Here is a 23995-nt window from a genome sequence, read left to right as displayed (position 1 = left end):
TTGCTTTAAAATATATTTAAAGTCAATAAATTTATGAAGAATTGTAAATAAATATTATTTTTGTTAAAATTTGGGACCAGGAATGAAAAAATCTGGAAGACTTCTTATTAAACATGATTTGGGACATTGCAGTGTTGCAAAATGCAACTGTGCGATCACGGAACACTTTTCCGAAAGCGCATTTCCCGGTTAGTCACGTACAGTCTGTGCGTACCTGTTCTTACTGCAAGATTGCATGCTTACATATGGTCCAAAATAGAATGGTTTAAACGATGGTGAGGTGTATGAATACTGAATTGAGGGTTGCGTGAACGCAGACACGGAAAATTGTTTACGTCTGGAAAGTTTTATTTAAATTAATTTGTTTTTGATTTCAGAGCCGTGTACGTTTTGAGTTTATACTGCTGATTCTGTCCGTTTATTTCATGATAACGGGGAGGAAAATGTGTGACCAAAGCGGGCAGATATATTTTGAACCTGACCAACATAACTCGGTAAGTTTATCTATGATGTAGATGTTAATTTCAACTTATTTTATGCCATTTTAAAGCCTTATCTATATGTAATTAATATTAGAATTAAACAATGTCTTGGTAAGGTGTTATAAAAATTGTTATGTATGTATTAATGTGTAAAATGATTATAAATAACATCTCAAAAAATTCTATAGAATCAAAATTTTGTTGTAATTCAATTCGCAAGTCGCGCATGGTCATTTCCTGTTTAATGAGCGTGGTTACGTAGCGCTTCTGGATCATATAACATCCATATCTGCAATGTTTGCAACCACTGGTAACCCATAGTCTTATTAAAGACCCAAATTTGAAGGTTTTGACTGACAAAGCAAGAAATTCCAATTTAGGGTTTCATTAATTGCTTGTGGTTTGAACTTAGAGCTACAGCCATTACATTGTAATATAAATAATAATAATAATAATATCTTGTTTTGGTATTCAAAAACATTGTTCTTTAAGATGTTTGCATAAAGAAAGTATCCAGTGTTCATTAGATCATTAAATTCCATTCAGTGACAAAATGTATGGTGGAGGACTGAGGGTGACCAGCAATTTTTTTTTGTTTGTTTATAAGATTTGATTGTATTTATTGCCCTTTTTTTTAAGATAACTTTTTGCAAGCAAAAAACAATACACTTGTGGTTCCTAAAAGGATAACTTAATAACACATTTTTATCTTGTTAAAAGGAGACTTTTTTAGGATAACTAGATTATTGTGCAAATGGTAAAAATGTCATTTAAATCAATTTATATTCTGGTTAAAATTAGACCTTAAGAATACAATGTTTGTATGATTAAAATTTCCAGTTTCCTTAACACACTCCTTGCTGACGCCTCACATGCAACTTAAATATGCTGACGCATAACTTCCGAGAAATGTTGAATCCCTTTGCATCATTGACTTTTAATGTATGTTCCCAATGCAGCCTATGCAACGAATCAAGAATGGCAACCACTGTTTTAGTTATTAACATTTTAAAATCTTGTAGCCAATCCTAGTGTTGAATTAATTAAGCCTGTCTTTTTCTACACAAACTTTTGGAAAAATAAATATTCACAATTAGGTTAAAGAAAAAAAAACTAAGAACTTAAATAATATTATCATCTTAGATTGTAGTTTTGTTCATACTATTTCCAACATTCCAAGTTTGAGTTAGATTGAATATAATTTACATGTTTAAAATCATATTATTTTATACAAGAGTGCTTATTGAAAGTCTTGGTTAATTTGAGATATTATAAATGTAATATTCAAGGCAAAAATGAAAATATAACAATATAGAATCAATTTGTGTATGTTAATTAATTGACATAGTATGCACAATAACTACTGATGAGTGGGAGTACCTCTGTTGTAGAGGCAAATCAACAGACTGTCTGTCCTATTGTGTTTTATCTACAATGCACCAAACTGTATTGTTTGTTTTCTATGAATTCCAGACACCTGGCTACTCAACCAATGCAGGATTTAGAGGGGGTTATTCTTCAGGAATGTTGAACCATCCATCAATACAACAATTCAGTGACATTGTACAAATTCCAGCTGAACCTGACCACGTAATAAAATACTCACACAAATTATTTCCTTTGTAAATAATATTACTACATTAGCATGCAGTAAAATTCGTGTATATAACCGCCAGTCTAAAATAGGTTGCCACAATCAATACTTTAGGTTTTAAACATTTACACTCTTATTGATCACTTGAAAAGTTGTTTTTAGCCCTCACTTCTTTGAATCTATACTATTATTTACCTAATTAAAGTATCACCTTATCACGAATAAACAATATTTATTGTCACAGAACCGAGTAGTTGAAAGCGCGTTGGAAATCTGCAAAGATAAAAAACAACCTGTGCAAAATCCACCTGGCAATGGAAGTCCTGAACATTTACAGAGTAAGTTTGCTGTAATAATTTAGGCAGGATTTTCAACTTTAAATTAATGCTGTTATTATTTTGTAGTTGACAAGGAAAACAGGATGAACAACAGTCCCCTTTCATTGAGGTTAGCCCCCAACGGAAGCATGTTCAAGACGCCGCACCCTCAAGATTATCCTTATCCAAATATGGTGTCCTCACATAACGGTTGTAAGTTTCACAGTGGCCACAATTTTGATGATTCGTATGTCATCCATTGGTACGAATCCATGTCATTAAGAGAGCCGACCTACCCCAACAACAGTACCAACCCACCTCCCATAAAAACAAATGAAGAAACGATACCCAAAGATTTTGGGTTACCTCCGAACAGGCAATACCAACAACATGAACAACATTCACAAAATTCTCACAACAATGTCTCTCCATTATATGTACAAAGGTAAACCCATTTGACATTACGCAACAAAGTATTTTGCGTTTAGTCAGCTAGCATAACACATTAAACAAACAATACTTATGTAAACGTTGTTGATTTATAAACTTCTATGTGCTTGGTAATTGTAAAGTGTGTTGGTTAAAATGTTTATTTACCTAATTAGTTGTTATATTAACAGTTGTCTAACTTCTAGAGTCTATTATATAACATTTATTTCTTCAGTTACCCCAGCCACGAAAGATTGCAGAAGTCTCAAGCTGAACCACATCTACGACATATCTCTGATGGTTCAAATCACAGTGATGAGTAAGTACTACTTACTATGTAGTGATATATATGCCTATATTGTTTTAGCTATTGAAATCAACTGGCAAACAGTAAATAATGTCATTGGCTCATTGATGTATGTAAGTTATTGTTTTTTTTTGCTAGGACCAGATATAGCTACTTTGAGACACCGCATGTGAGTTATGACCAAGAAAAAACAGAACATCAACCCCAGCATAGAAGAAATGGTGCAGCTTGGAATAATGTCCCACCAGCTCATCCTAACCCAACACCAGTAAGACACTCTACAGTCAAATAAATCTTATACTTGGTGTGTTTCATACACGGAATAAAAATTGCAGGACTCTGAAAAGCAGACTGGGCAGACACGACCTTACCAGCAGCAAACAGTAGACGCAGCTGCTGCTCCCCCAGTAAATGCACCTGCTATGAGAGAAAATATTAAAGGTAACCAAAAATAATAAAGATGTTTGTATAAACCTTTTTAAAAACACAATTTTTACAGAATTAATTTGAGCCTAAATCTTAACACAGTCTGTTCTACTGGTAGTTTTACTAAATATATATATAAGTTAATTTTTCAATACATTCTTATTATATCCTTTTTATCGAATATTACCAACAATTTTGACAATGGATTATTAAAAATTCAATTGTTATTTTTTAATGCATTCTCATTTTATCCTTTTTATCTGGTAATAACGACAATTTATTATTGACAATTCAATTGTTTCCTGTATTAACAAGTTCAATGTGACTAGTTTTCATCACGTATGCTGAGGCACACAATGAGGAACACATGAGACAAGTTGTTCAAATCTCTCAGACTCTTATACAAAACCGTATTGATGTAAAAGTTGACATGTTGGAAGAGAATATGCAATCTCTCAGCATTTCAGATTGGCTAAACTCAGCCCTTTATGAAGTATGTATTAACATGGAAAAATTGTACTATATTCATAGGAGTTTTATATTTTAATTGGGAAAATTATTTCAAAACTATTGCATGCATTAGATTAGTCAATACCTGTTTAAAAGTTTTAGTGTTAATACGTTTTGACCAAATTATGTTTTACTGACATTCAAATTTTTACATTTAGTGTGACTTTGTACTGATCTGTGTAAGTCCTGGTTATATGCAAGAGGTAGACCCTCAAGAAGGTGAGAGTTTGAAACCAGGAGAGCGAGCGCTCAACACGAAGTATATCTACCGCAGACTTCTTTCTGAATATATTGCTCAATCTTCACGCAACTATAGATTCATACCAGTGCTTGTGAGCAATGGGGACAGGGTAAGTTAACCCACAAAGTAATATACTTGGTAAATCGTAAGCTGGTACGAAGTGTATAAATACACGTGTTTAACGACTGTTTTCACCAGCCGCACGAGAATAAAGTAAGTTACTAGTTGGATAGGTTGTTTTTTTGTGTGGTGTAAGTCCAAACTTGACTCATTAGCATGATCTAGTCTTATGGTTCTTAAAACTTTGTCAGTGGTCTAATTTAAAATTTATTTTTCAAGTGTCATGTTCCACATTGGTTGCGTGACACAAAAATATACAAATGGCCAACTGACTTTGAGGACATATTTTATCGCTTGTTGAAGCAAGAAAAATACATCAAGCCGAAGATGGGTCCAGTGCCAAATTGCATAATTGAGCGATATGATTCTGTGAGTGCAAGAAGTAATTCAAGAAACAGTGGCAGAAAATCTCGGACACCAGTGGTGCAGGATTCTTCCCAGAAGTGATTAAACATTTCCTTTATATTCTGCCTTAAATATTAATAAGTAAACATCAGCAGTTGTTGGTTTAATGTTTTGTAGTAAACAAAATGTAGAGTTTGTATGTCAACTACACTATTTGAGTGCTGTATCATGTACTTCTTTTTTGTCATATTTTCATGACTAAGTTCTTTTTTTAATCAACCCCTCCGACAAAGTCTGGTTAATTACAGCTTTTAATAGATCTGCGAGGCTTTCCTGTACATTGCACTTACCTCCTGCATGTATTTTACTGTAAACAAAATTTTTCAAATTTCTTGTAAATTATGTCATCTGTCCGACCCATGTTTCTCGTTTCATTTTGAACAGAGTTTGATTTTATGGAATACGTCTCCATGTTTTACTTTATTGCAATTAATTCATGAGAGTATAGAACAACAATTATTCAGGGAGTCCCACAAAGCAGTAGTCGACTACTCATGGTTAGAATTGAACATTACACACTGTATGTTATAAACAAACATGCATTCCCACAAAACACAGAAGTATAAAAGATAAATCCACACAAGATCAATTCAAATTGGCTTGTACAGCAGTGTGGTGACAAATTTTTTCTTGTATCTATGAGTTGCACTGAGTGCCATTACCCCATCTTTAATTGACAAGGCGTACATATGATTTAACGTAACATGAGGAGGTTCTGGCAACAGAGAGGGCTCGTACTGCAACAGAACCATAAGATTAGGTAAGTGCACTGGTTTGAACAGAAATATAAATTTTAACAAATGACGTATCCTCACCGACATATCTATATCTTGATTTAAAAGGACTTTGTTGAGTAAATGTGGTGGCAATGTAGGTGGATGAAGACTGGAATCTTCTAGTAAACTACGAGGGACATCCTGGGTGTAACTTTCATTTGGGGAGGTGGAGAATTCTGCAACGATATATAAAATAAATCCTAAAAGTTTCTGCATGAAAGGCTAAAATAAAAGTTGGCGAACCTTTGATAACTTCTGGAGCAGATGAGTCGTAGGCCAAAGCTTCAAAAACCTCAAAGTCAGATGGTTTGACAGTCAAAACATTATTGAGTGTCCCCATTTTGTTTTCTTTAGATGGCTGGAATAAAAATAGTTCAATGATATTGAAACACAATTTATTATATTAATACCAAACCTCATTTGGGTCAATTTTCCAATCTCCATCTACGAAAAACTTATACTCATGTTCACCCACCGGCAGATCAACAATTGCAACGAAATCATCGTGACTTCGGTTCAATCGCAATTTGTTTTGCCAGTTATCATAAGAGCCAGATATGTAGATCTGAGAAAATCAGACATGTTAGTGTAGTGATCGACGTGTTGAAGCGGTCGATTTAAATGTTATTTTGTAATTCTACGTTTACCGAGACAACTGGTTGTCTTATCATTCTGAATTTATGCCACAGTCAAGTTACTAACAAAGGAGTTGTTAAGTGTTAATCTTGTCTTAATTGATTCATAATTAGACGAGGTAAAGCATCTAGTATGTGCGAAGAGTAGTACGAAACGACCATACCCAACATTAACATACAAATTAATGATAGGATAACAATTGATGGCTTACATCTTTTCCTCCACCTTTCCATCTTATAACAGCTGGAATATTTTTCCCTTTATGTTCAGTTAAATCTTTAGGACTGTGCAGTTCATCCTGTAATATAAAGATTAATTAATGCTCATTCAATAAAAATATGGTATATCGAAAAAACAATCTTACTGTTAGTAAATCATGATGGTCTGGAAAAATAAACCCAGAATCTTCCATAGGAGATTCTAAAACTAGGTTGTTGGCAGGCTGGCCATCACCAGGAACTTGCTGCTCATCCAATGCACGTTTTTGTTGGTTATTACCCATCTTTCATATATGAAAGTTTACGAACGATTCGTCAGCAAATTTGCTTAATATGTGCAAAATGCGGTATAGTAGGCGTGTCACTAAAGGTAAAATATACGTGTTAAAAGATGGCTCAAATAAACTTGCCTTCCTTTTCGTATGATAGACGCTATATAATGAAGTACAATATAAATATCCCAGCAACCAGCAAATGCTGTTGCAGACTGGAAGTCTACGACGCTGCGTCTCTGGTATATCGATCTGTATTGTTGATAAAAAATGGTAAACACTGGACAGTTGTGGAGAAAGTAACTTTAGGTTAAAATATATCGAAACTTTGAAATTGATGAACATTAAAGGTATTTTTAATGCAGTATTAAAGCAACTAAATGCAAACAAACAGAACTATTAACCTTTGTTACATGCCAGAGTTGGTATATAAACAAGTTACATACCTATCATTTTCTATTATAAGGAATTTCTGTTGCAATTTATAGCAGTAAAAGTTGTTGAAAAGTATGAAAGTATAAATCATTACTCAAATTTTGCATTAATTAATTGTGCGTTAAATTTATTAGAAGATAACCAATGTCTTCGTTTACAAATTTAAACAGTATTTGCTCGTATCTACTTTAGTCTAAGCTGGGGAAACTATGACAACACACGACTCCATATGTTGTGTGTTTTGAAAATTTGACATACGTTTTTTTAATAATTTGACTTTATCAAACAGCATGTATTACTTTCTTACTGTTAAGTTGGACACCGTTTATTTTGTTTTACTAAATTGTTTACTTAATTCCTTTTATGTTGAATTCCATTGTCACCCTATAGGTTCAGAACAGTGTATGTTAAGATTTTCTCCTGTCATTCAAAAAATGCAGTTCAAATGATTTTCTGAATTGCAAATCTGATTTTCGGAATGACATCTTATCAAGATCACCAGTCTTTCATTCCTACATCTCCAAAGTTCCCTCCAATTTCTGCAGAAAACTCTGGAATTGTTAATGCATCTTCGTTTGCGTAAGATTTTAATATAAATACACTCATTATGCTCCCCAAACTTTTTTATTCATGGAGTTTAAAGATATAATACTCTTGTTTTTGTTTGTTATTATTTTAACATTGCTGGTTTGTTCCGTTTGACTGCAATTTAAAAAACTTAATTAATAACTTTTCATGTACCTTACTAGCAAACGACAATCAAGCTCCCAATGGATCGGTCCTCTCCGAAAAAAGCTTGATTACTCAATATCCTTCAGTGGTCAGCCCCATCTGGAAGATGTAGATGAATTGATAACAGAAATCATCCAGGTTATGATCAATGCTTTGCAACCTAACTCATCCAAACAGGTAAGGATTTTTGCTTTTTATGTTTTATTGTTTGGTTAGGCCTAGTCGAAATCATATTTTCACAGTCTTAGAGTTCTATTCCATGTGAATGAGGTTCTGCAGCAAGGCATGCCATGGGTCCTAGGATTTAGGCTAGGATAGGCCCATTACCCCAATACATTAGGTTAAGTTTGGCCAGAGTTGAAGGACTCTTCGCCAGTGCCAAACAGGAAAAAATCAGTGCGCACCCCCCAAAAAACACCGGTGCATCAAGCCACACATTTTGCTGCACAGTGTGGGGAAAATATAACAGGACCCCTGTTGCAGAACTAGCCTATTACCCCAATGCCAATACATTCGGATAAACTAATATCTCTATGTCTAAACTTATTGCAAAACACATTCACACTTGTAACATCAGTTTTTTTTCAGACTTGGCTTGATTTGAACCATGTACTTGCTGTGATTCAACCCTACAGTCATTTTGTTGCATCTGCCTCCATATCACATTATGTGGAACGATTATTTTTACATTATGTCTCCAACATGGATAAGTTGTTTGATATTCCAATCCTGGATTCACTTACCAGCGTGAGTGATGTTCTTACAAGTGTATTATAAAGGAAAAGTTAATTATTTCTAGTTTCTAGGTTAATTTGCACTATAACCAAATTCTAGTGTATTTATTTCACAGGATATATTTAATTCAATAAAAAAATAACATGTCTTTTTTATTAATGTAATTGAGATACACACACAGGATATTACCCTCATACTTTATCATACAAATTTGTTTTATAGTTAAATACAACTTAAACCCATATATATCATTAAAATAGATATGTTAAAAATTCCAGGTGTTTCCTCGAGATATTTCAAGAGCGAAAGCAAAGTATGGAGTGTCACCTGATGACTGCAGTGCTGCTGTGTTTTACAAATCAAAACTTCTTTCAAAGTTGGTTGACAAAAGCAAGGCAATTGAAGATGGTAATTTCTTTTTTAGAATGAACGCATGACATTAATTAACTCTTGGATGGCTGGCAATGTTAGCTGTTGTCTTATTTACATTTTATGGCTACTTACAAGTTACTATGAATGTAACTTTGTAAGTGATTGCTTTTTTGTGTGGCTGCACATATGGACAACCTAATGGTGCCTAGGTCACATAAATGTTTTCTCCATGAACACAAATGCCTTAAATAAAAGCAACATCAACTATCAAACCTTGGTTACAATGCAAGTGCCTAATCATTAAGCTAAGTGCTGGAAAATTATTACAGAGCTGATTTTCAAGCAAAAACAAATCCAGCTTTCAGTTCCCACCCAGTCCTATTGTTTTGTTGTTACTCTTTTATTTACCATGTAACTGTTACGTAGCTGTAACTCAATATCTTTTGTTTGCTTGTAAAAGCATTCACAACAGATTTGTTTCCTTGTTCTTATTATTTCAAATACTTAATGTCATGAACCTGGTGGGACACATAAACACTTAAACAACCTTGAGAAGTTTAACAGATTTATGTCAGTAGGTCATTGTTTAAACTTATTTGTTGTATAAAACTCTGACAATCTAAAATACTCTATCCTGTTTGCCTGCATTTATTTTTTTCTCTAAATTTACTAGGCTACATAAATGTATTAATTTAACGATTATATATATCATCTTTTTGTTTATAAATTTTTTTCATTAATTTTCAGCACCCAAGACGAAAGCAGTTACAGAGAGCAAGTTACCTGATGGGAACAACCCGTATGCTTTATTGAGGCAAGGTCAGGAACCGGAATCTTACTTTAAAGCTAAACCTCTTACTATAAAAACATTCAGGTAAAATGTGTTATAAATAAAGTCATTTAATTTTAAACTGTAATATTTCTGTATTTTGCAACTTGGATTTTAATGCCGTTGTAGTATGTTTGTACCAACGACATTGTGCTAGTAAAAATACTGTTAAGACTTAAATGAGCTTGATAAATATGAAACAGTTTGGCAGTTTAAATTAATTTCTCCTACTTCTTTAGGTACAAGAGTGCATGTATATTTTGTTTGTTTGTTTTCATCTATTAAAATGATTTTAAGATATTTAAGAAATATCGGTTATTAAAAAATCTTCCAACTTCAAAACTTTGGTAAAGTAGCCCTGACCATTACAACCCATTAGTAACCACTGGGTTGAATCAATTGCCGTTAAATGTCCCTTCCAAGGACACTTAATGGTAGCAATGGTATCATTTAACCTTATAATTTTACCACCAGTCAAAACATTGGTAAAGTAGCCATGGAGTCGGCTGCAAAGGAATCAACATGGGTGGATCATAACAGTTCAACAGTTGCCGCTATTTCCCTTGATTTTCCATCTGCATTCCAACCACCTACAACACCCGATATTGAGTAAATACTATCCATTTTTATCTAGTACAGCTTATTTTGTTGTTATATCCCATCTTTTTCTATTTTAATGTTCCTTCTTATCATTTTTCAATGACTTATCTTTTTTTAAACTCAAGCAAAGTATCTCTGTGTGTAATTATATAGTGATTCCATTAAATTACTCATATTATTTCTGTAACTATCCTTTTTTGACCAACTTAACTTTATAACAGACCGCAATATTTACCAATACCTCGCACACAAGTTATTCCCGACACGGCAGAACCTTGTGCAAAAAAAGCCGAAGAATTTGTCCCAATATCTGGCAGACAAGCAGTGGAGTTGTTTCTACAACATAAACATTTGCATAAAGTCAAGTTCATTTATCTGAACAAAGCAACGTCCAGACATTATAGGTAATTTTTCACATATTTTATTTAGTTGTGTATTTGGCATTAGTTTCCAATAGACAGGTATTTAGACTTGACCATGCATATTTGTATTGGATCGATGTAAATATGTCTGGCGCTGTGGTAAAGTGGTTAGCACGCCTGCTTCTAACCAAGAAGTAATGGGTATAAGGCTTGTCGCTGCTACCATTGTGGGCGTATGTGTCCTTTGGCAAGACACCTCACAGCAATTGCTCCAACCCAGTGGTCACGAATGAGTTGTCCATATTATCAGCCATACATAAAAAAATGAAAAATTTCCCTAATAAATAATCACTAACAAAGTAATATACATGGTAACTCGTAAGGAGGCACGATGAGTATGAAACAAAACACTTGTGATATAACGACTGTAGTTTTCCGGCCACTTGGATTGAATAAGTTACACTCATTCAAAATAGCGCTGAAAATTAGACGTGATTTTGCCACTCCCTTATTTATTTATTATTGATTTTTCAGTCCATATAACTTAATATCTGTTCCACGAGACCATGTGGATAAGGAACATTTCATCTTCTCTTCTTTTGGAGTTCTTCACATTTTACCTAATGGAACAGATTCTGAAACCTTCACACTTGCTGAGTGGAATAATAATGCTGTGTTATGGAAGGCAGTGCATAGCATTCCATTCTTTCATGACTATATTCCAAAGAAGTGCTTTAAAAGGTAACATGAAAAGTTTTTACTGAATCTAGCCAAAAAAATTAATTTTTTAAAACACATAAGTTGGTATGCATTTTTATTTAAAAAGTTAGTAAAAAAAATTTACTTATTAATATTTTTTATTTAAAGTTAAGGGTAATAGCAATTTTTACTGTTTGATTTTTTCCCTATTTAAAAAAACTTTTTTAATTATGCAATTTTGCAACAATACAAAAAATTTTTCCCACTCTTCAGATGGTTCTCGAATGTCAAGCACATCCGATACATGAGGATTCGTCGACAAATCACTTCCTTGCTACTTCACGCTAATCCGGACTTTGGTTCCGCTCTTCTTCACATCTTCCGTCTCATCCAGGAGTTATCTGAGATCGACTTGCTTCCTGATAAACCAAACCAAGTTTGTCAATATTCACTCGCAGAATTTGAAGCTGACGCTCATAAGTAAATTTTAACAACATTTCCAAATAGTAATTTTTTCCTTATTTTAAAAACAATAAAAAGTTGTAATTTTAATGTGGTTTAAAATTTTTTTCAATTAATGTTTGGAACTTTTTCTGTAAAGATTTTTTTCAAAGAATTTATTCACGTAGCAGTTTTTTTGTAAAATCAATGTAAATATAATTCCAATTACATATTCAAGAATTCCTTGCTTGGTCTATAGACTACTGGTTTAGATGGTCCTCTAAAGTCTTATACAGATTAACTGCAGCTTTCGCTAAAACTTCTTTGTAATATTATTTAAAAAGAAAACACACATTTCAACACTAGTTTTAGTGCTTAAAAATAGATTCAAATTAGATGCCCAATTTAATTATTAAACTATTTCCAGATTAAAAGTTGATGCAGAGAACATTCTAGAACTTTTCTTTCAATATTGCAAGAAAGTGGTGGACACTACAAGACAAGCTTGCTTTGAGAACCTCAAATATGCTGAACAGCAAGTAATACTCCCACCCCTTCACATATAACTATCTTTACCACATTCTATTTTACGCAGGCAAAACACTCCCATCCCCTTTATGTGAAGGAGTCACTTTACATTCAAAGAAGAAAAAGAGAAGCAAGAGCAAAGAATCTTGAAAAGGCGAAACAGATTACCCAACAAGTTCCATCTTTCATTGCACTCGCAGACCAAGCCATATCTGTGCATTTAGTTGCAGTTTGTAGGGTTGCGATTACAAGGTACATTAATGCTTAACATTTTTCCTACTAAAGATATTTTACATACCATACTATTTTTGTAAGCAGTAGTTTGTACAAATCATAGGTGATTGTGTATCTGCATATTTTATTGTTTTGTTTTAGTTCAGCTTATTGTCGTTAGGCATTACTTAAATATTTTTGTTTGTGTTAAATAGTGTGTTGTCAAAACTATTTTTAAATAACTGCCAGGTTACTCAAAATTCATGTATCTTTGTTGGCTTTATGCGTTGTAATTTATGTTACAGATTTGTTGAAAGTGTTTTATGTATGACTGATGTAACTGAAGACCCTGAAGATAATGTTTCTGTTACCTCAGAAAGCCATATCACTGAAAAAGGTAAAAAAGTTTGCAATATCACTGTAAAAAGGTAACTTTTATTAAATATTTCTTACACTAATGTATTATTGAATAGGCACAATAAGCTCCAAAGAAACCGAATCAATCGGAACAGTGTTTGCTACAAAGTTTGTTTTTAATCGAGAAACACACGAACTTGAAATGAACCCTTCAACTGCAAAGTGAGTGATATTTGTTTAATACAGTTATCATTTTATCATGCAGTTTACCACATCATGCATACTTGAGGGTAAATAGGTTTTTAGTGGTTTAAAATACTAGTACAAACTCACATAACAGATAATATAAATTTCTTAGACTACATTTTAAACTTTAGAAAAAAATTAAAGTATTCTTTGAAATTGTCAGCCATGCATACAAAAAAAAACTGTTTTCACCTGCAAAGTTATATACGTAGTAACTTCTAAGTAGGCACATGTGTATTAAACACGTGTATTAAACAGAACACTCTTGATATAATATTTGTCAATGCCCCACCACGCCAGGATAAATAAGTTACATTTATTTATTCTACCATTTATTTAACCTGCTTAGTATAAACCAGGTTAGAAGGTACATCTACATCACTAGATGTATGTCTGGAATGTTATATTTGTTGCAATAGGTGCAATTAAGTCTCTTTTCTTTTCTATTAAGTTTGTATTTTTGAAAAAAATAATAAACATGACGAGATACTTTTCTGTTTATTTGTCATGGTACGATATAATATTGGATAAACGGCTTTTAACATGATTGCTTATTATAAACCAGGTTTAAATCCGTGATGATGTCATCAATATCCAACATCTTCAACCTTGTATGTCACGAAGCTCACTCCTTGAGCACAATCTCGAAGTCCAGCATCACTTCAAGGAGGCCTGGATCAGCTCCAGCATCTATAGGATCTTTTTCGGATGCTGGTTCTTCAGGTAGATCAACTGTGTCCTCCATATCAGTGGACATGGAGTCAGTACAGAGTAAAGACTCACCAGATGTTAAAATAAAACAGGTATAAATGATATTAACTTTGATATACTGTTAGTATGTATGTATATAATAGTCGTTATAACACAGGTGTTCATACACCTCGTACCAGCTTACAGGTTACCATGTATATGTTACTTTGTGGGTGATTATTTTTGTGTTAATTTTTTTCTTTTTACAACCCATTAGTAACTGGGTTGGAGTTACTGTTTTACTGTTACTTCTGTTATCAGGCATAATGTAAATATACAGATTTTTTATACCAGATAAGCTGCTAAGATATAATATAAACAAACAGATGTTTTAATACTAGGTTTTCCATTAAAGTATCATTTAACCTTGATGTAGCCTGCAATATATATGTATATTATGGTTAAACTACTCTACTACTCTACTAAATTTTTCATGAATTATTAATTTTTAATTAAAATACAAAATGGTTGTAACATCTAGTTTTTGTTTCAGAACAATTCTTCAAAAGAAGTTGAAAAAGAACAATATTATATGAATGTGCCCAACACAGCAGGTAAACTAATAATGGCTCAAAGTCCCATTGCATACCTTGCTAAATGAGCTCACCATATATCATATACTAGAATATATAATATAACTTTTAATTTAAACTTGTATGTTTCGCACCCTTTTATTCCTGATACATCTTAATTTGTTTTAGATAATCACAACTCTTTGTTTATTGTATTATAGTTTGAGGCTTAGCAGTCTCACTTTTTATTAGATACTTTTCCTGTAACAGTTTTACTCCTAGCCTGTTTTATATTTTTTTGCCAATCACCTTCTATTCATACCTATAATTAATTTGATCTTTATTATTCTCTTTCAAGGAATAAATTTGTTAATAAACCACCCGAATTTTTCATAGGCTTAACTGAACCACACGTGACTCCCAAGCAACAACCTACGAAAGCGGAGGACAAAGATGGAGTTGGTACACCTGATCTTCTTCTATCTTCAGGAGAAGGAGCAAGACTTGGTTTATCAGTTGGTGGTCAGCGAATGATGGGAAACTTCAACCCACTTGATCACACTAAACTGAAAGAGAAAATAATGAATGACCCAGAGGTATGTCACAGTCTGTGAAAATCTATCCCATAAATAACCCATACAATGATTTGAAAACCATTGAAAAAATGTCATATTAAAGTTACATTAAACTACATGTTTTTATTTTTAGTAGTTTATTTTAAAATTTAGTAATTTATTTAAAAAATACATATTTCTGAACTTTATTGATTTTTTTAAATGGAAGTCTCTTTATAATCAACCACATTTAACATAACACCCAAAAATATATTTGTCTACAATTTAGTTTCACGTTTTGACTTTTGAGTATATTTACTCAAGCATTGATACAAGTTTTTCTTTCTTTCAATGAAAAACTTGTATCTCCAGATTGCTGCAGCCACTTCAAAGCAAGTTAGCTTGGTAGAATCAGCTCTTCAGGAGGTTGAGGACTTCTGTGAGGAGCACGTGTGGATCAGGGACATCAAGAAGTTTACATCAACGTGGAATGAACAGGAACTTGCCAAGTTGAAGAAAAAACCTGCGCGAAAAATTGAAGAACTGCTTATTCAGGTCAAAGCATGGAGTGAAAAGGTACTTCTACATCACTAGCTGTATGACTGGAATTTGTATTTGTTGCAATGAGCCCAATTTAGTTCCCTCTTTTTTTATAAAATTTGTATTTTTTTATTAAATTTTTTTTTTTGAAAAACTTAATAAACGAGTTACTTTTCTGTTTATCTATCATGGTATTATAGAGTAATATATATATATATATATATGTTTGTTTTAAGATTTTAAACAATATTTTTTACACATTTATTTTAATGTAAAGGCTCTTGCTATGTTCAGGTAAAAAACATGGAGCGATCATTGGTGACAACAAACAGGTTGATATACGTTGATTGTCGCCAACCTTACAATACCCTCGTACCCGCACTCAACATTATATTCAAAAAGATAATACACATGGTAACATTGTTTTTTAGTGACCACATTTCAACTTAATGTAATTTTTGCTTTTTTTTTGAACTTTTTTGTCATGATATTTTTGGTGCTGTGACTTTAATAACCATGAACCACACTGTGTTTTACCCTATTTTCAGGCATAAATTTTAAAAAACAATATTGCATTTTTATGTAATTTGTAAAACATTTTTCCAACTTTGAGCACTTGATGTAATTTTTCCACCATTATTACATTTTATCATTTTTTCTAATTACTTTCCAACAGGCAATGGCAGAAGCAAAGAGTTTGTCTCAATCAGTGAGTAGCAATGCCAAGGAATCATTGAAGGTCTTAAGCAACAAAGACACGAACATGAAATCCTTTGCAGCTTATGCAAAGAAAGTAACAGACTCAATCAAATCCAAACAAGAAATGTCCAACAAAGTTACCTACATCAGGTTAGCCATTGTAAAATGTGCATTTTTTTCTAACTCAGAACTCTCTTTAATATCAAGTTTGCCTTTGTTAAGGAATGAATGTGTTATTTGTATATCATTTCAGTTTTCTTGTAATAAGAGCTTAAAGTCCGCCAATAAAACACTTTTTAATACCGAATATGTCTCATTTTTTTCACGAACCTCAGCAATCGTCCAAGGTATATCATTTACCTAGTGAAAAAAAGTCTGTATTCACAATAATGAATGTACTACTTGTATAATCCTTTTAGTTTTCTAATGTTTTAACAGAAACCCGGAGTTTGCCAATATTATGTTAGACCCACATTTAAACTACATTTAGCAATTAAGATATTTTGTATAACCATACTCTGTATTCACTTTATATTGTGATCATGTTTATAACACCTCCATAATAATTTTCCCATTAAAACACAGATCTCTGTATGAAGTGGTAAGGATGACATACAGACAACTCACACAGGAAGAGGAGAAATTGGATGACAGAGTCAAATCAACATGGGAGGCTTTCCTGTTTCAGGTTTTACTACTTTACATATCATACACAATTTCAATTCACTTTAATAATGTAACTGAATATGACTTACTTTTATCCTCGCTGGCCTGAAAACGACCGTCATTATAACACGGGTGTTCTGTTTCATACACCTCGTGCCAGCTTACGAGTTACCAAGTATATTACTTAAGGGGTGTTTGTTTTTTGGGGTGATTTTTTTTATGTGTGGCTGATAATTTGGACAGCTCATTAGTGACCACTGGGTTGAATTATACTCACAGTATTCGGTAAATGCAACAGTAAATATCAAGCTGCGTTTCATTTTCACAGTTGAAAGATGCTTCAAACTTTGTCTCCAACCAACAACCGATAATCTTGAAGAAATTACACGATATTTTCAATGCTTATTCTGAACAAGCAGAGAAATTTTCTTGCAGTGCATTTGAAGGAATTGCAGTGGATCCCACCACACCACCTGCTAAGGTTGGTAGTTTATGTTACAACTCTGTAATACCCTTTTTGCATGGTGAGTTGGTAATACGTTAACAGCATTACTTTGCATGGTTATCCGATGAGCGGTGTGAAAAGTGCCATCCATTTATGTGCATATCAACAAGCAGTTAGCTTACTTTAGCGCAATATTGTTAAATCATGTTCATAATATAATTTCTGATACTGCATGGTGCTATTTTAAACTAAAAACTGTAAAAATAGTACTCAAAAAAGATTAGGCAACTTAAACTGTTCTACCACCATATTTTTGTAATTTTAATTAGTGTGATTTTCATTAACCATATTTAAATGGGTAAAAAATTGTAGGTTTAAATTGAAAGGCTGTTTTAATAGGATTATAATACTGCTAATATGAAATACAATACTGTTAATATTGAAAAGGTTTAAATAGGTTTACAATACTGTTAATAAATGTTACAATGTTTAAATAGATTTAAAATACTGTTAATGAGTGTTAAAATGTTCCCAAACATTCCCTTCCAGGTTATCAGCCATCTCAACCTGTGCATATCAAACTTTCATGAAGCAGAATCAAAAATGATTGAACTCAGTCGATACCATGATTCTATATGTGGTGAACCTTATGATCTTACTCATATGAAAACATGGAGTGATAATCTTAACAACAGACTCAGTGTGTGGAAGTTTATTGATGTTTACAACTTCACTGTGGCAGAGTGGGGAGCGACTAATTTTCGGTAATACTTTGGGTGAAACTGTATACTTTTATGTACTTTAGTGAAATTGGTGTTTCAAATGTTATACCACTGTTTGTGATATTTTTATTCTAAAATAACTTTTTTATATCTGGACAAAAAGCCTGTATTTGATTAAACCCAGCACCACTGGTTTCTTACATTATTTATAATATAAAATTACGAAATTCCACATTTCAACAGGTTATAATTAAAACAGTATTAAATAAAATAGTTTATCGGCTTTTCGCTGCTACCATTGTAGGTGTATGTGTCCTTGTGCAAGACACCTAATGGCAGTTGCTTCAACCCAGTGGTCACAAATGGGTTGTCCAAATTATCAGCCACACATAACCCCCCCCCCCCCCCCCCCCCAAAATAAAAACCACAAAGTAACATACATGGTAACTTGTGAGTTGGCACGAGGTGTATAAAAACAAAACACCTGTGTTACAACGACTGTCGTTTTTTAGCCATGCGAGGATAAAATAAGTTTCATTCATTTACACACTTAAGTTTTCTGTACTAAATATTAAATCTTATATCCACAACAGTAAGTTCAATTGTCACACTGCAATAGAGAAGATGCAGGAATGGCAAGTTGTTGCAAACAATCTCCAATCCTCCCTTCCACCTAATGATGATGTGCTTGGAATCTGGCGCCAGGTCATTTTTAGATATTACTTAAAAGTTAAATTTAAATAAATATTTTTAAATTTGATGATTTTGGTTGTTGCAGTATTGAAAAATTTTGTTTGCCACCACAAAAATAACTAGTTACAGTAGTTTGTATTTTCAAATTTAATTTTTTGAAGTGAGAATTGGCCCATTCTCACCAACTTTATTTAGAAATACAATATTTCTAAATTATGAAAACTAGTTTAGGGTGTGATTTTATAAATATTGTCAGCTCTAGTCAAAAAAATACTCATTTAATAATAAAACTGTTACTGCTTATTCGTTACAGCTCTGTATTTATTCTTTTAAATTACCACAACATATAAATACCCAAACTGATTTTTTCCAACTTCATTTTTAGAGAGTAATTTTTCATTTTTAGAGAGTAACAAACCTTCATTTTTAGAGAGTAACAAACCTTTCGAAAGAACTTCCTCTTCTAAGCCGTCTGTCAAGTGATGCAATGAAAACTCGCCACTGGAGGGAAGTATTCACAGGCATGGGGGAGTCGTTTCAGTCATCAGCTTCTTTCACCGTGGATGACATCATAACCTATAAACCATCAGATCATTCGGACATTATTAACAAAGTAACTGACACATTTTGAAAGGTCCTATGTTCTGGCATGAAAAACGTTTATTTAAAAAAAAATAAAATTTTGTAAGGATAAGGTCCTAAGTTTTGGCATGGCATTGAACATGTGATTTATGTCAAGATTAACTTTTTACTCAACATATAGATTAGGAACTTTCGTATTTATAAATGATACCTTACATAAAGTTTTTTTTATTGAAATTCATTTCAACCATATCCAAGCCGTTATTTTTCTGTGCTGAATAAACTTTGTTCCCTCAGATTTACAAGAATGCTTCAGCAGAATATTCTCTTGACCAGCTGTTGTACAAAGTGAAGCAACAATGGGAAAAACGACAATTCCAGCTTGCTAAGCATATCTATGTTATAAATAGTATGGATACACATAATAATGAAGAAGTAATAGGTTGGTCAGTTTGTCAAAGCAATGGTTTTCAATCTGTCTACAGGCAGTTTGAGAACAACTGTGACAATTATACTATAAGCGGTTGATGGTTTGTGCATCTTATATTTATTTATGTTTTAATAGACACAGGTAAAATGGAATCCGCAGGTTTCAAACACAAGGAAAGAAAACTATCCTTTAAAGAACCTGCAATGGCAAGGGTATGTATGGTTCGTTATGATGCAACTTTATTGCTTGATACACTCAGAATGCTTATATTTTGCAAAGAGTTTTTTATGATTAATATGAATGTGAATGAATGTAACCTGTTTTATCCTCATGGCGGAAAACGACAGTCGTTATAACACGGGTGTTCATACACCTCATACTAGCTTACGAGTTACCATTTATGTTACTTTGTGGGTGATTCTTTAAAAAAATGGATTTTTCCTAGACTTTTTTTATTATAATCAATTATGTCAGAAATATAACAAGATTCCTGATTGCCCTTGTCAAGATTTAAATATTATTTAGGAAATTGACAGCGGTACGTACACACTGGTTGGTGTGGAAGAAATTCTTCGTGATTTGTCCGATAGTCATGTGACTTTACAAGGAATGCTCCAATCAAAACACGCCACAGAAATTCGAAATGACGCTGAAGTTTGGAGTGATACACTGCAGCAGGTGACCAGAACTCTTTGTATTTAGCTTTGAGCCCTGTTTAAAACACCACAAGCTGTTATACATTTTTTTCACTGCTTGAGCGAGGGTTTAGTGGTTGAATTCTCGCATCATAAGCAAAGAATAATAGGTTTGATGCTTCTACTGGTATGGCTGTGTGTGTTCTTGGTCAAGACACTTAGGGGACAAATACAGTGGTTATAAATGGGTTGTCTAAATTGTCAGCCATACTGAAAAAAGGTAAAATCAAAAAGAATATATGACACCCTGTTATAAGAATAGAATGACTGACTAATCACCTGAAGATAAAGAAAACAGAATTTATTTATTTGTTCTTTAAATCCTTGATTGCTATAAAAAAAATCCATCAGATTGGAGAGATTGTACAGTTGTGGGTATCCTGCCAAGACAAGTGGATGTATTTGAACAAAGTGTTTTGTGGAGATCACAATTTGTTGTCCAGACTTCCACAGAAAGCTGAGAGCTTTAAATCAATTGATGAGCAATACAGAGAGTTCATAAAAGCCATGGTGCAGGACCCAAAAGTTCTCTCTGTGCTGTCAAGGTATTCATTTGAATTTTAAACTAAAATATCTGCAGTTGAAGTGTTTAAAACCAAAAAATGTAATGTTGAAATAAATTTATTGGCACAGTGGTTACAGCGCTTGCCTTCAGACCGCAGGTTACAGTTAGCCACTACCGTGGGCATATGTGTCCTTAATTTGTAGATGTATGACATAACACAGTAGCCTCTTATAAATTGTCCAAATTTGTAAGTCATACATAAAAAAAAATACCAAAAATTATCCTTTAAGTTGCAAATGCTGTAGCTTATAAGTGGACACATGGTATATGACACAGAACACTTATGTTACATTGACTGTATTATCCCAGCTCACACAGATAATTAAGTTGCATTCGTTTCTTATCTCATTAATTAGGAGACACGGTCAGCATGGTTGGCGTGAGATGCAAGGTGAACATCTTCGTAAACATTTAAGTTCATGCAATAACTCAGCAGAGAAGCTTCTGTATGATGTGTCGTCTCTTCTAGAGGAATTCAGATCCAAATTTCCACGGTAGTTTTGGATTAAACACTTTTCATTGTAGTTTAACATCTTGCGCATTAACAGAGCAAAGCTGTTTGTTTTCTAGTTTTCCAAGACTAACGTTTCAACAAACGACTTTTACCTATAAATATTTTTTTCTGCTTGTAAAACTTGTGCTTTACAACTTGCGATAACAAAATATCTGAAAAACTCTTTAAAGCCTGAAAAAGTTTGCAACTTGAAAATTCTTCCGTACCTTAATTTAGAGAAGCTTCTAAGATTAGCTTCAACCTTGCCTTGAGTTTTCATTCAACTGCAAAGGTTTATTTCACATCTTATTTAACTGTTGTTTGTTTATTTAACTAGGTTATATTTCCTCTCTGATGACGACTGTGTGTGTCTTCTTGGTATTTCCCGTCAACCACGTGCGTTGTTACCTTACATACCAAAATGTTTCCACGGCGCGCAGTCACTTTTGTTCAGCTTACCTGGTCTCCATGGTGAAGTACCAACTGCTAACGCTTCTGCGCTTGACCTTGAATTGCATTCACATAAGTAAGTTTTTAACTTTGATATAACTTGATTTTTTTGGGTGCAATTGTTTTGCTACTTATATAGGGATTTTGTAATATGTTGTTAATGTTGTAAATATCCATGCACTGTATAATATTGGATTGTTTAACACAGAAGTATAAAGAAAATCTAAATGTAGTTTTATTTACTAAACCTGATATATATTTTTTAATATTATAAAAAAATGTATTATAAACTACCTGTAATTTTAACATAAACAAATAGTAGTTTTAAACCAAATAATAAGTTCTGTAATTTTACATAAACAGACATTAGATTTTTACCTATAATGATAGTAAAATATCATTCAGGTGTATACAATGTTTTAAACCTATGTATTTCAGGTTACAAGTCACACATCTGGTTGGAAACTTAAAAGAAATTTTGAAAATTGATGCGATTCCTGCACAGAGTGATGCTGTGGTGTGGTTCAATCTGCTTGAAAAGAATATCCAGCGTGCTATCACCAAACAACTCAAACAATGTGTTGAAGAAAGACTTTCTCAAGGTATATACACTGTTAAATTAATGTGGCCAAGAATTTATAATACAGTCCCTGTATTATGTATGTGCCCTTAGAAAGCAAAATAAGATTCATATCGTTTAGAAAGTATATTAATAATCTTTTTATATTTTTCACAGATTTAGAAAATGTTTCAAGTGTACTTGAAGAAGTTTACGCAACAGAGATGATTAAGAAGGAAAATTCTTCAAAAGAATACAGGTTGGGCAATTACAATACTCTACTTCCATGCAGTGCTTTTACATTGGTTTCTTAAGTGCTTTTGAGTGGCCACATTGTCTTTTGCTTATTGTAAGGTTCACTTGAAAAGCACTGCTTGCTTATTGTAGCATTACAAACTCATAAACTACAAACTCATAAACAAAAGATAATGTTTTAAACGAATCTAGGTTGTATATTTTTTAGAGCAAGATGCTAAGAATGTATCTAGGTGGCGTGAACCATAAAATGTTGGAAATCAAATGCTTATACAATCCTTATCATACAAAAAAGCCAAACAGTTGTTAAATGCTACAGTGTTGACAGAGTTTAACAATATAAACAATATTAGATTTTGTTCCAGACACTGGCTGTTAAAATACACAAGTCAAGCGGTTCTTGTGAGCAACTCAATCTTATGGTTCCGTGAATTATCTCGTTTATTGAAATATGGGATGAAGAAAGAAGATTTGGAAACTTTTAAGAAAGAAACAATCCACAAGTTCAACCAGTTCAGGTTTTAAAAAAAAATTAACAAAAGTGTATAATTGTATATACAACTTAGGTTATAAGGTAAAGCTTGTCCATGCATCTTGTTTTTAACTGTATACTTTTTATTTTACTTAAAACTAATAGTCTGCAAAGTTTTTGTAGTTGATAATAAGTATTTCCTATAACTTTTGTCCTACTGTTTATATTATAAAGCAGAACGAATGAGGTATCTTGCTTATTGAATGCTTATAATAAGCACACATACATATTAAATCTATACTCCAATCATGTAACTAAAAAGTCAGAGTGTTACGAAACTTTGTGTCTATTATCTTACAGCCAAGTAATGCAAGAAAATGGAATCCACGTCCAAAAATCTGCTTTACGGTTGCGACTCCAGACTCTCCTGTCATCCCTTGTGACCCAAACAGCTTATCACAGAGATATTTTAAGAACATTTGAACTGAGTGATGTAAGATCTATTGACTCGTATGAGTGGAACAGATTGATAAAGTAAGTGAAATTGTACTATGTGATTTTATAATATTAATAATATAATAATAACTTTATTTGTCTGTGCGTTAACCTTAGCGAAGATTTAGAATATTTT

General features: G+C 32.9%; 3 protein-coding genes across 4 annotated transcripts in view; 2 read left to right on the top strand and 1 right to left on the bottom strand.

The window, feature by feature from the left end:
• Positions 1-63: 63 nt before the first annotated feature.
• On the top strand, positions 64-5232 carry LOC100187055. Of its 2 annotated transcripts, none has more exons than XM_026834404.1 (11): positions 64-188; positions 378-494; positions 1956-2072; positions 2321-2414; positions 2481-2838; positions 3058-3141; positions 3268-3397; positions 3465-3570; positions 3885-4048; positions 4224-4415; positions 4646-5232. In XM_026834404.1, exons 1-11 carry the CDS (start codon positions 114-116, stop codon positions 4871-4873), a joined length of 1665 nt encoding a protein of 554 aa, XP_026690205.1. In that variant the 5' UTR covers positions 64-113; the 3' UTR covers positions 4874-5232. The 2 variants fall into 2 exon arrangements, with proteins under 2 accessions (XP_026690205.1, XP_002129288.2); XM_002129252.5 differs by lacking the exon at positions 64-188 and adding an exon at positions 201-275.
• Positions 5218-6897, bottom strand: LOC100184659 (5'-AMP-activated protein kinase subunit beta-1). Its single transcript, XM_002129156.4, has 6 exons — positions 6608-6897; positions 6455-6541; positions 6023-6172; positions 5851-5965; positions 5647-5783; positions 5218-5568 (listed from the first exon to the last, which is right to left on the bottom strand). Exons 1-6 carry the CDS (start codon positions 6743-6745, stop codon positions 5422-5424), a joined length of 774 nt encoding a protein of 257 aa, XP_002129192.1. The 5' UTR covers positions 6746-6897; the 3' UTR covers positions 5218-5421.
• A 710-nt stretch (positions 6898-7607) lies between these two features.
• LOC100175239 (dynein heavy chain domain-containing protein 1-like) overlaps positions 7608-23995 on the top strand; it is a 51986-nt gene continuing 35598 nt past the window's right edge. Inside the window, exons 1-34 of the mRNA XM_018811758.2 lie at positions 7608-7747; positions 7918-8077; positions 8489-8647; positions 8914-9043; positions 9755-9881; positions 10311-10445; positions 10658-10840; positions 11333-11539; positions 11771-11977; positions 12366-12477; positions 12534-12718; positions 12985-13076; positions 13153-13258; positions 13848-14085; positions 14526-14586; positions 14941-15140; positions 15471-15674; positions 15933-16052; positions 16315-16487; positions 16923-17025; positions 17332-17484; positions 17998-18212; positions 18764-18875; positions 19294-19476; positions 19743-19887; positions 20011-20087; positions 20401-20553; positions 20922-21115; positions 21492-21629; positions 21966-22154; positions 22517-22680; positions 22815-22896; positions 23258-23410; positions 23725-23898. Of these exons, the coding sequence (XP_018667303.2) occupies positions 7647-7747; positions 7918-8077; positions 8489-8647; positions 8914-9043; positions 9755-9881; positions 10311-10445; positions 10658-10840; positions 11333-11539; positions 11771-11977; positions 12366-12477; positions 12534-12718; positions 12985-13076; positions 13153-13258; positions 13848-14085; positions 14526-14586; positions 14941-15140; positions 15471-15674; positions 15933-16052; positions 16315-16487; positions 16923-17025; positions 17332-17484; positions 17998-18212; positions 18764-18875; positions 19294-19476; positions 19743-19887; positions 20011-20087; positions 20401-20553; positions 20922-21115; positions 21492-21629; positions 21966-22154; positions 22517-22680; positions 22815-22896; positions 23258-23410; positions 23725-23898 (5135 nt within the window). The 5' untranslated portion in view covers positions 7608-7646. The remainder of the gene's footprint in view (positions 7748-7917; positions 8078-8488; positions 8648-8913; positions 9044-9754; positions 9882-10310; positions 10446-10657; positions 10841-11332; positions 11540-11770; positions 11978-12365; positions 12478-12533; positions 12719-12984; positions 13077-13152; positions 13259-13847; positions 14086-14525; positions 14587-14940; positions 15141-15470; positions 15675-15932; positions 16053-16314; positions 16488-16922; positions 17026-17331; positions 17485-17997; positions 18213-18763; positions 18876-19293; positions 19477-19742; positions 19888-20010; positions 20088-20400; positions 20554-20921; positions 21116-21491; positions 21630-21965; positions 22155-22516; positions 22681-22814; positions 22897-23257; positions 23411-23724; positions 23899-23995) is intronic.

Source organism: Ciona intestinalis, chromosome 4 (genome assembly GCF_000224145.3).
Source record: "Ciona intestinalis chromosome 4, KH, whole genome shotgun sequence".
NCBI lineage: Eukaryota > Metazoa > Chordata > Ascidiacea > Phlebobranchia > Cionidae > Ciona > Ciona intestinalis.
Note: the sequence above shows the minus strand (reverse complement) of the source record. Positions and strands in the feature narration are given on the sequence as shown.